We start from the raw sequence: 13,672 nt of genomic DNA on the forward strand, positions 1-13,672 counted from the left end.
GCGATCTTTATCAGTATTAGTTTGTTAAATTTCTGATAGCCACATGAAGCACCATTTGACAGCTCAGCCTTAACAAGATGGCCAAGTTCTGCTAGTGGTCAAATGGGACAGACAGATGAGAGGCTGATTTAAAATTATTTTCACTTTATTATCGCCCTGGAAAAGAGCAAGTTACATTTTTGTTTGTTTGCTTTCCCTCCTCAGAAAACTGCAGAGAGATCTGTTACAGAGTAGTAATGCAGCGATTAAGGTTCTAAGGTAAAAAGTCAAACTGGGGTCTCTCCTGTGTCGGACTGCAGCAGGAATTGTAGTTTTGGCCTCCTCTATTTGACTCATTTCTCTAAGAATGTTTCATTATCTCTGTCTCTCCTGCCAAATTATTTGCTGGAAATGAAATTGTTTAAGCATAAGATACTGGAAGGTGTTAATTGGACTCTTGGCTATTCTGGAGCTAACAGATAATAGAAGCAGGATGGAAAGAATTAAGGTTGAAGTCCTTGAACTCCCACATCTCCCCTTGATGATTTAGCTATGAAAATTAGCAAAGGGTCCAAGGGAGTCATCTTAGTTTTATGAAGAGTTACATTTTTTTTTATAAACGAACAGAATATTTTATGATATTTAATTGAAAAGATCCAAGCCATCTTGAAAACAACACTGCAGCAGTAGCAGAACTAGCAACGTGAGAGTTGTAGTATTTAGCTTGCCCAAGTAAAGACAGTGCTTGCAAACCTCTCTTTAACAAAATAAATTCTTGAGTGCATTACAGTTACTGCTTTAAGCTCCCCTTATGTTGCCACTGTGCTGTAAAGGTGCTCTGTTGGGTTAGAAGGTAGCAAACTTCTCGGCAGCCAAAAGAAAAAAAAAAAAAGGACAGGGAACAATTTAGGCCTATGAAAAAGTGTGTTAATGGCAAATTGAGGCTATGCAAAGTCCATTTGCTGCAAAAAGGAATTGAGGATTCCCTAAGAAACAGCACTCGTCGTTGTAGAGCAGTGATATACCTCTGCAGGTCTGTCTTCTTGTCTTCTGCAGTCCAATGGGAAATACTAAAAAATAAAAAAAAATAAGCATCCTAACATGAAAGGATATAACAAAATATGTATTTACAGTCAACTTCAGTTCTGATGTTTCCCTTCCAACATGTCCTAGCCCTATTTTTTTCCTTCTTCAGACCCACCTGAGGTTTTTTTTGTCATAGCTCTGTTGCTTTTGTGCAGCCTGCCCTCCTGCCTTCGACTCCAGAGTTTCTGTCTAGTTTTGTTTTCCCTTTCCTTTTTTGGTTTCTAGCTACTCTCTATATACAGTCCTGGCTTTTCTTCTTGACTTATCGTCCCTGTTTTCCAGAGCTCTCCAGAATAAAATATGCATATATCTCATAGGATCAGGAATTCTCAGGGAAGATCAATGTATAATTTAATAGCAGAAATCATGGATATTCTCGGAAATTGTGCTGTTTTTACTGAGATCAAAGTCCATCCTTAGGTTGGCATGCAGCTTGGAAAACTTCAGGCAAAACATCTCAATTTTGGCAAAATGATAAATAATTGAAATCATTCCCCCCCGATAATTATTTCATCACTGTAACACAGCCATCTCTAAAGCAGAGGGCGTAGCCTCGGAGAGAACAAACACGCAGCGCAAAGCCCAGCAGGGCTGGGGCTGGGGAAGGAATTACTGGGCAAGGAGAATGGTTTTGCAATTTTTGCTGTTGCAGAAATGCTCTGAAAGGTTATACAATCGTGCAGAGATCCTGGAGCCTCAGGACTTTTGCTGGCTAGGGAGTGGAGTGAGGAAACAGCATCAATGATGCAGACCTTTTCTGCAGAGAGCAAACAGAACGGATCAAGCAAGAAACCTTTGCTCAGTCCTATGGAAAACGTAGAAATGTGCTTTCCTGTTACATTTTGTTGCTGAAATGATTAAAAGGTTAAGCTGCTGGCATGATTAAAAGTAGAATTCATCTGAAATACGATGTGAGAAGAGTGGCACGGTGTTAAAAAGGTTTATGACTTTACACAGTTGAGCTTTTGTTTTCTCCCAGTTCCTATTTTGTCTCCCCCCCCCCCGAAAAGGAAAGGGGGAAAGAAAAAAAAAAAGAAAAAAGCTGAACTGATTTTAACTTGTTGTCACTTAAGAATTGGAGAGAGATGATTTAGGTGATGTTGCATATATTAACGCATCATTTAAACGGCCTGCAGTTCAGTGATGATGGTGGGGGGGGGTGTAGCACTGTCGGAGAGGCTCCACTGAGCTTTGAACTGGATCAGATGCTTGAGGGCAATTAAACACACAAGATTTCCCACTTTAAACAAAGGCACAGAAGGGAGTCTCCCTGTTTTCTGTGCTGTTAATCATCAAGCGGAGAGAAGAATGAGTAAATGAAGAAAGAAAAGATGGTGCTGTTTAAAGAAAGGATGTTAAACCCCAGCAGGATGCCTGCTTGAGTTGCATCTCAATAAATAATAAGCGCTTGTTATGCTAATAGTCAGTATTTTCAATAACATGATTTGCATACAGATTATATGCGTGTTAATTACACTGTGCACATAGCCAATAATGCACATCTTGAGTTTTGTTTTTTTTTTCTTAGCATTTTCATTTGTAAAATGAGGCATCGCATTAATGAATATTGCAAAGTTCTAGAGTGCAAATGGATAGCTAATGCAATGAACAGTGGCATACTGAGCTGGATACCCACTGGAGATAACTACACATCTGTAATGTTTATGGGAGGAGCCCAAGATTAGGGTCACCTCTGGCACTGACAGTATCTGTCATGACACCCGATTATAATGAAAATAAAATGAAACAAGAGAGTGCATGAATGTATGATAATGCAGCAATGCATGATGATAATTAACCCACCGTTGTATAATTAGCTGGCGCATACTTGTGCAACTAGTGCTGGGTCTTGTCAGTTGCACAAATTTCATCCAAATCAAGAATAGGAACATCACTGTGACTTTAGATTAGAGCACGAAGCTCAGTGGTTTTATACCTACTTGATGCCAGTCGTGGGAGTACAGGTGATACCTGGTGCTGTGAAGAGGCAGAGTGCTGTGGGCAGACTGTACCTGCGCTGACATGAAGTCTTGCAGAACAAAGTTACTCCTGGAAAAAAACGTTGAATTCATTTGAATCAGAGCCATGTTTGTGATAGAGCAGTGCTTTGCATCTTCTGATCGTAGCGTTTCTGACCCCTTAGGAAGACTGGACTTCTAATGAACTGTGTCTGGAGGGCAGCAAAACATATTCATTCTTTTCTCCCCTCATTTCCCACACATCTGGTGGATGCCTAGTGGATCTCATTTCATCATGTCTAATTGAAAGATCGTTTCCACTTGTCCTCCTGACCTACTGACTAAAATGAATGGGTAGGAATTGGCCCATAGATTGTGAGGGCCTAATGGTAGGAATGAATGGTGCCCTATAAAATGTAATAATGTGATAGCTGAAGTTGACTGTTGTGCTGAATTTGCACTGCATCCAGACCCACTTGAGTGTCTTCAGACGTGTGTCTGTAAAGTATAATGCAGCGGCACTTCAGGGATCTCTGAACCATGCTACGTAACACACTGTAGCTATGCCTTCTATATTTGTAGCTGTGCTGCTTTTCCTGGTAGTATTTTGACAACACTGAGCTCTGCATATAGCTTATTACTGGCAGTGAAATTAAAAAAAAAAACAACCTACAGTATCTTGGGAAAATATCTAAGAGTTGTCATCTGGCATTCCAGACTAAATATTTTATGTAGTTCAGAAAGCATATAGTAGAAATATTTACCTGTTAAGAAACTGTATGAATATAATTTACAAGTAATTATCAGATTAATTTTTCAGGTATCAGATAACGATATCAGGTATCAGATAATCTCTTCCCTATGAGGCACAGATGTTTGGAATTAGTAGTTCACTTTCAAAAGAAAATAACTGTTAAATGCAATAGCTCCTCACATCAATATTCAGTTGTTATTGCCATTGGTGTTCTCACGTCCCATTACAGCTCATTCTGCCTGCTTTATAGTTATCCTAGTATCTACAGCAATTAAAAGGATTTGCTCTTCCAGAAAGAAATTGATGGTTTTAATAATGGGCTTACTCTGAGCTGCGACTGAGGTTGCCGAGCACGTGGATCTGCAGGAGGTGTTGTTACACCAGCCTGGTTTGTACACCCGTTCCACTTGGATGTTCCTTTTGTGAATCCTCTTGACTCTCAAACCTACTTCTCTTTTGCATTGGCCTTCATCCCCTGTCCAGAAGCTGTCAGCTGAACTTGCCCAGCTGTGTGCTAGTAGTAGTTTCTACTCCAAACAGCTTGCTGTGGAGACGAAACCATATGTACCTCACAAACAAGCTCTTGGTCACTGCCCTTATCCTGAGGGAGCTCCTGCTGGGCTCCTGGGAAAGAGCACAGGTTTCTCTGGCAGTGACCTGGCAGGGTTGACTGTCATCTTGTCCTTCTGGTGGAATACTAGCAGGACATTTCACCCTTAGAGGCTTGCACTGTTTGCAAAGAGAAGGTTTTCTGTGTAAGTGAAGAATTTGGAGCAATCAAAAACAAGTTTTCTTTTTCCTGACATTGCTACAGACATGCTGACCTTGTGTTAAGAGCAGTTCACTGGGCTGAAAATTCCTTCAGTCAAGCTCCCACAAAGCTCATATGTTCACTACCTGAAACATGCATCAATATCCCATCTGTAGGACCATTAGGATTCCCAAGTAAAGCTGTCATTTTATTGGGGCTTAGAAAAGATCAGAAGTTCTGATTGCAGCATGTTTATGAGACAATAAAAGATTTTCATGTAGGGCGTACTTCTGATCAGCTGAGTTTTTCATGTATTATTTATTTACTTTATCTGACAAGATCAGAGTTTTCTTACCGTTTAATTAAGAATTTCTCTCTCTGAATGAGCAAAAATACTGAATGCCTAGGAGTTGTCTGCATTTATTCACAAAACCAGAAAAGACAAAGCTAGGAAAGCCTTTTGTTTAAAAGTGCCCAGTAGTATGAGTTGCTGTCTTGTGGGTAAGCAGTGTCAGGTACCTTTTATGTTAGAAGGATTATAAATGTAAAGAAAATTCAATAGTTTTCTTCACCAGACAGAGAAAACAATGGCAGGCATGAGAAATATCTGCAAATTGGTACTACATTAATAGTCTATTGTGAATTTGGAAATGGCAGGTTAGTATATTTGACAGGCAGCGGTAGCAGGAATAAGACAAAAGCAATTCACGTGGGAAAGTGTGCTCAAAACAGAGGAAAGATTTTTATAAGATAGTCTGAGCAAGAGGCAAGTCTTTTGGCTCATGTACGATCTTTGGAACATCCTCATGTTGTATGAGTGAAGTATGTCCCTTTGTTTTATTAGAAGAATGCAGATGGACTTTCAAAATTAATTTTTGTTGAAGTTGAGAGTTTGCATCTTTGTTCTTTGCTTATTACTCTGTTGAAGCGTTCATGTGGTTTGAATATTTGTAGACTCAGTAATACGGAGGATTTACAAGCACTAAAGATCAAGCTGTAACGATGCTAGCTTGATTTAATTGTTCTACTTTAATTAGAATAAATGAGTTTACTTCTCTAGTGGGATGTATTAGCTTTTTGACAGCCACAGCAACAACAAACTACTGTAAATGTACAGATAGCTAATTAGGAGGAGGCCAAAGCAAGTAAGATGAGCAAACTGTATTGATCATAACTGAAATGGAGTTGACTAAGATGCAGGTGGTAGACAGCAGTGCTTTTATGGAATATGCCAAGAGATGGTTAATGACTGCTATTGATTAAGATTTCAGTATTATTGGAAGGGGGGGGATGTGGGAGAAAATTAAATTAAGTTTTACAGGATTCTTCAAAACCAGATTGCAACCACTGGGGGGCTGTTCGTTCAAAAAGCATTATTTTAGAGTAGTTCTGTAGGTGTTACACATGGCATATTCTTCTTGGGCCTGACTTCATCCTCTGACGTTGTCCTCTGTTCTGACCGCCTGAAAGGCAAAGAGCTGGTGATTCAAACTTTATCTCTTTCTGGGTCATTCCGTACCTCATTATAGCCATAAAGTATATGGCACCTAGATTATGGGTATTATAGATTATAGTTTCTTTCATGTCTGGTGATTCTGTTCTCTACAGTATCGCTTGTTGGCGAAGGCATTACACTAGAAAGCTCAGAAAACAAACCATAAATCATATGGGAACCTCTGACGTGTATCCATCTCAAAGTGTTTTTTCAGATTCCTGAGAAGAGCACAATCATGCCAGCTGCACTATTTTTATAACTTCATATGTTAGAGATCAAGCCTAAAATCTTAGCAAATGCTGATGACAGGGAAGACTTGTAACGATGTGGAAGTAAAGTGTTACTCTCTTCAGCAGTTTTGATAAGAACAATTTAACTTTTTTCAGTACCCAATGGCACATATGCAAAATCTGTGATTCACAGTGTTATATTCTTTGTAGAGGGGACTAATTTTTATGGTTTGGAGAAGGATGCAAAGAAAATGCATTTAGAACAGTGTGAATAGCATTTAATTCCTTTGTTTCTTTAAGTAGGTTGTTTGCATTTTAAGATCAGATTTCTTTCATTTTTTATAGAATATTCATATTTACAAGTAATTTGCCCTGTAATTTGCAATTCCTTTCTGTTAATAGCATGCAAGCTGCATCACTGCTCAGCATCCTTAGGTTTTTATTGGATTATCTCCAGTTGCCTGCCTTTTTCTTTCTCTACTGCCACTAGAAAGTAGCCATTTGTGCTTATTCACTCTTTTGTGCTTATTCATTTGAAGTGGGCATAGGAAAAAGCATGCCTCACACTTGTGTCAACACAAGCACTCCATGTAGGCTATGGGCGTTTTTAAACAATCTTTTAAGTACATACAAAATGTTATAAACCCAATTTTATCACATATTGCACATACACAATCCATCTTTTCATCTCCATCAGACACGCATGTCACTTTTGGTGGAAGCTGTGATTTTCTTGAACAGTTGGTCAGTGAAAGGAAGTTTCTACATATTTGATCTCAGTCTACCTTACGCTATGTTTACCGTATGCATAACACATTATCAGTGCAATAATCATTAATCACGTTCCAAGTAATTAATCTTCTTCCATATTTGGCTTTTCTGTGTGTGCAGCCTTTTCAGGGCTGAAATCCCTATGCTTTTACTCAAGTGAAATTTTGCTATTGTCTGGAATGACAAGGGACTTGGCTTCACATTGGCTTGGGACTAGCAAAATGTCACCACATTTCCCTATGGGTATAATTGGTCAGTTCCTGTGTATCGCACGTGTACCCTTGCAGTAGTGCTTGCTGATGATTCCTTTTTATTTTCCTCCATACAGCACTACCTATATGAGTAATGTTAATGAAATCCTCAAGTATTCCATGCTTCATCTGTTTACCTATAAATAATAAATCCAGAGCTCCACCATAATTATAACTCTGTAAGAGCTCTCAAGATGAGAGGACTCTTAACCTTGAGGTTTAAGAATGTGAAGAAGAGTATTTCGTAGCATATGTACCTCATCAGTCCACAAACTTGGAGCCTCTTTCATTCAGCAGAATGAGGGGAATTAAAAAACTGGATCTTAATTTTCGCAGATCTAATTCTCCTGCCTCCCAAGCTCCCTTTAGAACCACAATGAAAAACCACAACTTCACAGGACCGTAGCAGCTAGGGAATATTGACTACCATTTTTCTTACTGAGGGATTACATTGATTCCAGTGTTCTTCTGGATTTTACTTTGACACAAAGCATACATTGATTATGTTCATACATAAAATTTTAGTCCAATTGTCTGATGCGTAATAGTTGTAAAGGTGCAGCAGTGTTGCTGTGTTCTTGCTTTTATTTTCTCATTCATATCTTTGGACAATAAGAATACTTGAAGAAGTATGTATATATTAACTTGAGCGCATAAAATAGAAGAGCCTTCAAACGCATGTCTAAGTCTCTTCAGAATATGTTTTGGCTTTACGATTTTATTTTTTCCTCACTCAAACCATCTTGGTGTTCTTTAGGAGGAAAGAAATAAAAAGATCTCAAAAAAGAAAAAAAGTTGAGATTATTTTAAGACATGAGTTTACCCAGTCGTAATGGTGTCCCTTCCAGGGTGAAATGTGGTAGACGCTTCGTACCACACATTATAAAACAGCTTAGAAAGACCGTGAAGTGCAATGTCTTTACAGTCTACACTGCCTGCATTTCTTTTATAGTCATGGCAGTCATCAAATGCAGACATTTTATAAGCTCCTAACTGGTAGATCTCAGCTAATGAGAAAAAAATATAGAGGAAGTTAACATATTGCAGGAAAACCTCATTTTCAGGCATTTTGGTGTTCTCCAAGGGAGAGTTTGAAATGAACCAAGATTCGTGCTGCTTGAACCTAAAATGCAAACCTGTAATCATGGTTTTAGGCCTTTTAAAATCAAAATCAAAGAGTAGATTTCTTTCATAAGTATGCAGCAAAAAATCTGCATGCAGTTTTAGCTCCGTTCAGACCATGAACGTGATTCTTACTTACGTTAAAGGAGACCAGCACACAATTGTGGAAAGTATGAACGAGCAATTGGAGGCGCAATGATTTTATTACACTGAGCATTAGGACACTTTGCAGCCTTTTCTAAGCAGCTGTTCTTTAGGTAAATTAATACCTGGGGTCTCTTTACTTCTCTCAAACTTTAACTACCATAAAAGAAGTTAATGTAAAGCTGTTCACAGCTTATCTCACCCGATTGCTATGCAAAAGTTCTAACATAAACGCTTTTATAAACTGCAGCCATAACGCACTAATCTTCTGAACTTCCTGACCCATAAAACTATGATTATTACTACATGTAAAATTCATCTGGAAATATCCCTCTGTATTTAGCGTTATGGGTATTATGTTGCAAAATCCCTCCTCCTTTGCAGTGTAAAGGCTGCCAGGAAAAAGAAAGACAATGGGGCTGTAGATTAGTGTATAGAGAGTAACACTGTACCTTAATCTTGTGATTTTGTTTTTATTTGGAGCTCATGATTTAACTGATGGGATGTTCCAATGCTTTTTTTCCCTAGATGACCATTTCAGATATGATTATTGTAGGAATTAGAACATTTCTCGCTGTTCTTACTTACCGTTACCACAGGTCAGTTGCATCAAGTTTGAGGGAGCTTTTTTGGTCAAGACAGGAAGGATGTTGGAAGTCAGAAGAAAGCTTTGTTATTCCGGTTGGGATTCTCTTAAGTATCCGTAATATCTAAGAGTTATTTCTAGTAACTATTCTTTGATTACAATAATGAATGAGGAAAAGTGCATTAACAGATTTGTTAATAAAGAATATCTTTGAGTCCCCTTAAACTCAGCAGAGGCAAGAAAGGATTAGTAATAGTCTGTGAGTATATTTACCCTTGCTTTTATTACGGATAATAAATACTTTTGTTTTAAAAAGCTACGTGATTCTTGTCTAATCTTCAACAAAGCTAATGACATCTGTAGCTTTGCATTTTTACACGTACACGCGGTGAAGGGGCTGGAGTGATTTCACTCTTAAGATGCAGGCATACCAAAAAGCCTAAGAGTCATGTTTCTATCTTTTATTCACCACTAGACTAACTTAATATAGATAATAGTCCAGCTGCAAGAAGATATTAAATGAACAGCCTTTTTTCATTTTAAAACACAAACATTGGTGTTAAATGATGCTTTTCCCAAGCCACTTTTATTATTAGCATTGTTCTAAATTGCAAGTTGTCACATCCACCAGCCCCTAAATTACCAGTCTTCTTTGTTGCTATAGTAACACCATGGCCACTAAAATATAGACTCCAGAATAGAAAGGCAAGCTCAGACGGCAACTCATTTATTTGAAGGTTTTGGCAGAAGAATTTCTCCACAAAGTCTTTATTTTATAACCTTTGAGTACTTGCATTTTAACTCTTTCAACCAGAAGTACAGCATTATGCTAAAACGTGCCTCTTAGTTGAGGCGCATGGCAGAGTTAATAAATACATTGGTAGGGCTGACTGCTGGCGACTCTTTCCCTCTCTTCTTTTTGGCTTCAGGCTGCATGATTGAGGGTTTTCTTGAGGTGAGGCTAAGAATACAGCCCGGTATTGTCTTCTCCGCTTCCTGCATCTGAACGGCTGCCCATCTCCTTTTCATGACGCACTTGCTCATCAGTAACCTGGACAACGGAAACCTACCCCGGTTGGATTAGTAGTGCCATTTCTTGCTTGGTGAACAAGTCCTTCTGTAATAACGGGAGTGGACTTGCATATTCCCTTGTAGCTGGAAGTCAGTGAGTTAGTCAATGTTAGTAACTGTATAAACTTCCAACTCAGGATATTCTATGATTCTATGATTCTAAGAGTCAAATTTTTTGTGTGTCCCCCCCTTGAAGTAAGAAAATACGATAAAAGTTTTAGGTTTTATCCTTGCATTTAATCCCTTCTCCCTGTGCAATATTTCCTAATCTGTTCTCTCCATTTTGCAGTCCAATTCCCTGTCTTTAAACTGTTTGTCAAGTTCATCTTACTTCCTCACCAAGGAGGCTGATAGATTTCTCTTTATGGTCTCAGACCACCTTCCTGGACCATCCTCCTAACCTGAGTATCCCTATTCCAACTTTTTGTCCCCAGTCTCTTCAAATGTGTATTTCTGCTGTTTAACCCACCTGCCCCTTTCTGCTCGCAGGGATCTTGAACCCATCCCTTGATTCTCTGTCCATCCTTGGGCTCCCTGGTCCCTTCTACACCAAGTTACAGTGCTGCCTTCCATTCCCAAATTCATGGCTACCAAGCACCACTGTGTTTGGCATCATCTACATGACTATCACCTTTTCTCTCGTGTTTCTAGGATGTACAGTTTTGGGGGTATTTTGGGGGCACATTTCCTGCTCTTTGCCTGAAGATTCTCCCCCCTGCACGGAGCCAATTAGCATGCCAGAGACCCTATGAATGGTGAGCCTTCATGGATTGGAAGCAACCAGCTTTTCAGTTCTGTCTTACAAGTTTTCTAGTGTTTATACATTACATTTGTGCAGCATTTGGGCATAAGGGTAATTAGTGCCTCTGAGCACTGCTACCCACAGTAAATGGGACTGGCATTGTTTCCCATATTAGAAAAAAAAAAAATAAAACACCCTCATATATGGCAAGAAGTATAGATCTGGGAAGAATACTACCAGGAAGTATTTTTATCAGGCTAAAATTAGAGTTTTAAATGCTAGCAACCATAAATTTTTATCAACCAAGTATTTATAAATACTTATCTCTATTCTACTTGAAATAAAGGAAAGTGATAAGTCTATTGCTTTACATCTGTAAATAAGGATTAGTGTATTTAATCCCTAATCAGAGAAATCTTACATATCGTGTCCCAGGTTCATAAGGTTGTGGATACCAGGGGATTTGTATTGAAAATGTTTCCTGCGTTTGTAGATTGGTAAAAATTTGTATTTTACCAGTATTCCAAATATTTTATGTTAAAGCATTTGAAGCATGTCTTCTGTTTTTATGCTGCTACATTCTCGTAAAAAAAATTATAGTTATTTTAGCAGTCACATTGTTGGATCGGTCTGTGAGACTATAAAAACAGAGTAGGAAATACGCTTTCACAGATTGTAGGCTTTGAGCTGAGATCAAATACTGTCATTTAGTACCTCCAAGTACAGGGTTGCTGACATGAGCTTTTACTTCATATGTTACGGTATGTGATCTGGAGGCACCCAGTCTGCCTGTTTTACTGCCATCAGGTTACAGCTTTTCACAGTTGACCTAGTACCAGCAGAAAGTCTTGACCTCTCACTTTTTCAGCACTTCAGAGGTTAATTTTGTTGAGGGATCAGATTTCTTTCTGGGGGAAGTTTCTGATGATCACCTTCTAGCTAGGCTTTACTTGCCAGTGTCTTTCAGAGCTGCTGCATGTTGAGTGCTCTGCTGAAAAAACAACTTTCCTCCAACTTTTTAAAGCCTGTTCCTAGACAGTCGAGTTGTTTTTATTCAGCGGAGTGTTGGATGGTAGCCTAATGAAGGTATCAACCTGTAAAATAAATCTAAGCCCCTTTTCTGGAATTCTTCATGGGCAGCAAGGTGGAGAAGTGCTTTGGCCTAGGAATATCGCAAGGTAAGATGTTTTCTGCGCTTTTGAAAGCTTGGACTGCCCGCTGTGTTACAGCTTTGTGTAAGTAGGTCTAGCATTTAAAATCCGGCAGCAATGAAAGCATGTTAGAGTATGCAGCAAATGTGAGTTTTCCCTCTGCATTATGTATGTTTCATCTGACTTGCTGAATCCATGAAATCAATATATTTTATTAGGTTACAAATATTTTAATAAAATAATAGTAGAGTCCATATGTGAGAGCTGACAGCTAGTACTGCATTTGTTTTTTCTGGCTTTAATTCAGAATTTTGTGAGGTTTATTGACTAATTATGAGCATTAATAGGTTGCAGTCTAACCGGGTGTCTTTCCACTAGGATTACAGACCTGTAGCCTCAGAAAACTAGGGAGCTTTGTTGTATTTTAACACTTTGCTTGCTCTCTGTGCAAAAGAAGAATCTCTCTGTGAGAACGAGCTCACTCTTCACTGAAACAAAGGCGCGGGTGAGGCTGTTTCTGGCCATTATCACAGCACAGAGTGCACTTGCATTTCAGGGCATACTGTGGAGTCCTGATTCTCACTCCTGTGCAAATTTGTGATGGCTTCCTGATAAACCCTTTGTCTGAGTAAAGTTATAAGATGGTTTTCCTTTTTGCAGCTTCTTTCAAAGAAGCCTAATTTTAAAGCCGGACATAAACCAGGATTCATTGGTACTAGTTTGGTTGTTGCAGTTCTGCTGGAAAAAAAAAATACAACAAAAAACCTGCCTCCAGTAATAGTCGTAGCTGACATCTTCAGTGCACACAACTCCACATTACAAAGAATGAAACATTTCACTTGATTATGTGTCTGGTTTTTTTTGTTTTTTTTTTTTTTCCGCGAAGTTGCTGGCATGATAACGCTAGTCATTTTTCAGCGATGTAGCTTCCTGAGGGATGGTGCTATGCTCTGTGATCAAATTGACACCTCTTATTGCCAAGTTCAGCTGCATTTTAAGAGAGACGCCAGCAGGCTGTAATACTTTCAGAGCGACAGATTTTGTGTCTTTCTCCTTTTCCGATGGGAGAGCAGCGGTAAGTTCTGCCTGCTTCCTACCCCTGGGCTTAGCTGCCAGCGATGCTGCCGGGTGGAAGAGGAGCAGTTTTCTCTCGCATGTGCAATCTGTTTCCTGTGCACAGGTTTTTGCCTTGAGTGATTTATGTAGGAGCTTTACGGTGTATTCTGAATAATGAAGAGCTTCAACAGTGACTGTAAATTACCCCAAGTCTTCATGCGGAGAGATCAGTGCTTCATTTCATGCCTGCGTGTTTCCAGGATTACCGTGTGCGGACCTGAAAAGATTCGCATTCGCGTTTCTTACTGCTGGAGCACAGAGGCGGGAGGAATTCAAACCAGGCTGGGAGGCGAAGGAGCCATCTTCTGCCTGCCAGCCGCTGGAGGTGTGGGCTGCGTGGGTGTGCGCAGCAGGCACCTCTCCGATCTGGGGCCCCTGTGCTGCTGCAGCCCTGGGCAAGTGGTGGCCCCTGGCCCCGGGCTGGTGGCCCCTGGCCCCAGGCTGGTGGCCCTGGCCCTGGGTTGG

General features: G+C 39.6%; 1 protein-coding gene across 10 annotated transcripts in view; it reads left to right on the top strand.

Moving 5' to 3' along the window:
- Window positions 1-13,672, top strand: part of NAV2 (neuron navigator 2) — a 424,692-nt gene that overhangs the window by 347,731 nt on the left and 63,289 nt on the right. The window contains exon 1 of one of the 10 annotated variants that reach the window (XM_072039131.1): window positions 11,277-12,118. The exons of the other annotated variants lie outside the window; for them this stretch is intronic. Coding sequence (XP_071895232.1) covers window positions 12,021-12,118 — 98 coding nt within the window. The 5' untranslated portion in view covers window positions 11,277-12,020. Of the gene's footprint in view, window positions 1-11,276; window positions 12,119-13,672 lie in introns of those variants that run through there. 10 annotated transcript variants of the gene reach the window in all.

This window comes from Anas platyrhynchos, chromosome 5, assembly GCF_047663525.1.
Source record: "Anas platyrhynchos isolate ZD024472 breed Pekin duck chromosome 5, IASCAAS_PekinDuck_T2T, whole genome shotgun sequence".
In the NCBI taxonomy this organism is placed as follows: Eukaryota; Metazoa; Chordata; class Aves; order Anseriformes; family Anatidae; genus Anas; species Anas platyrhynchos.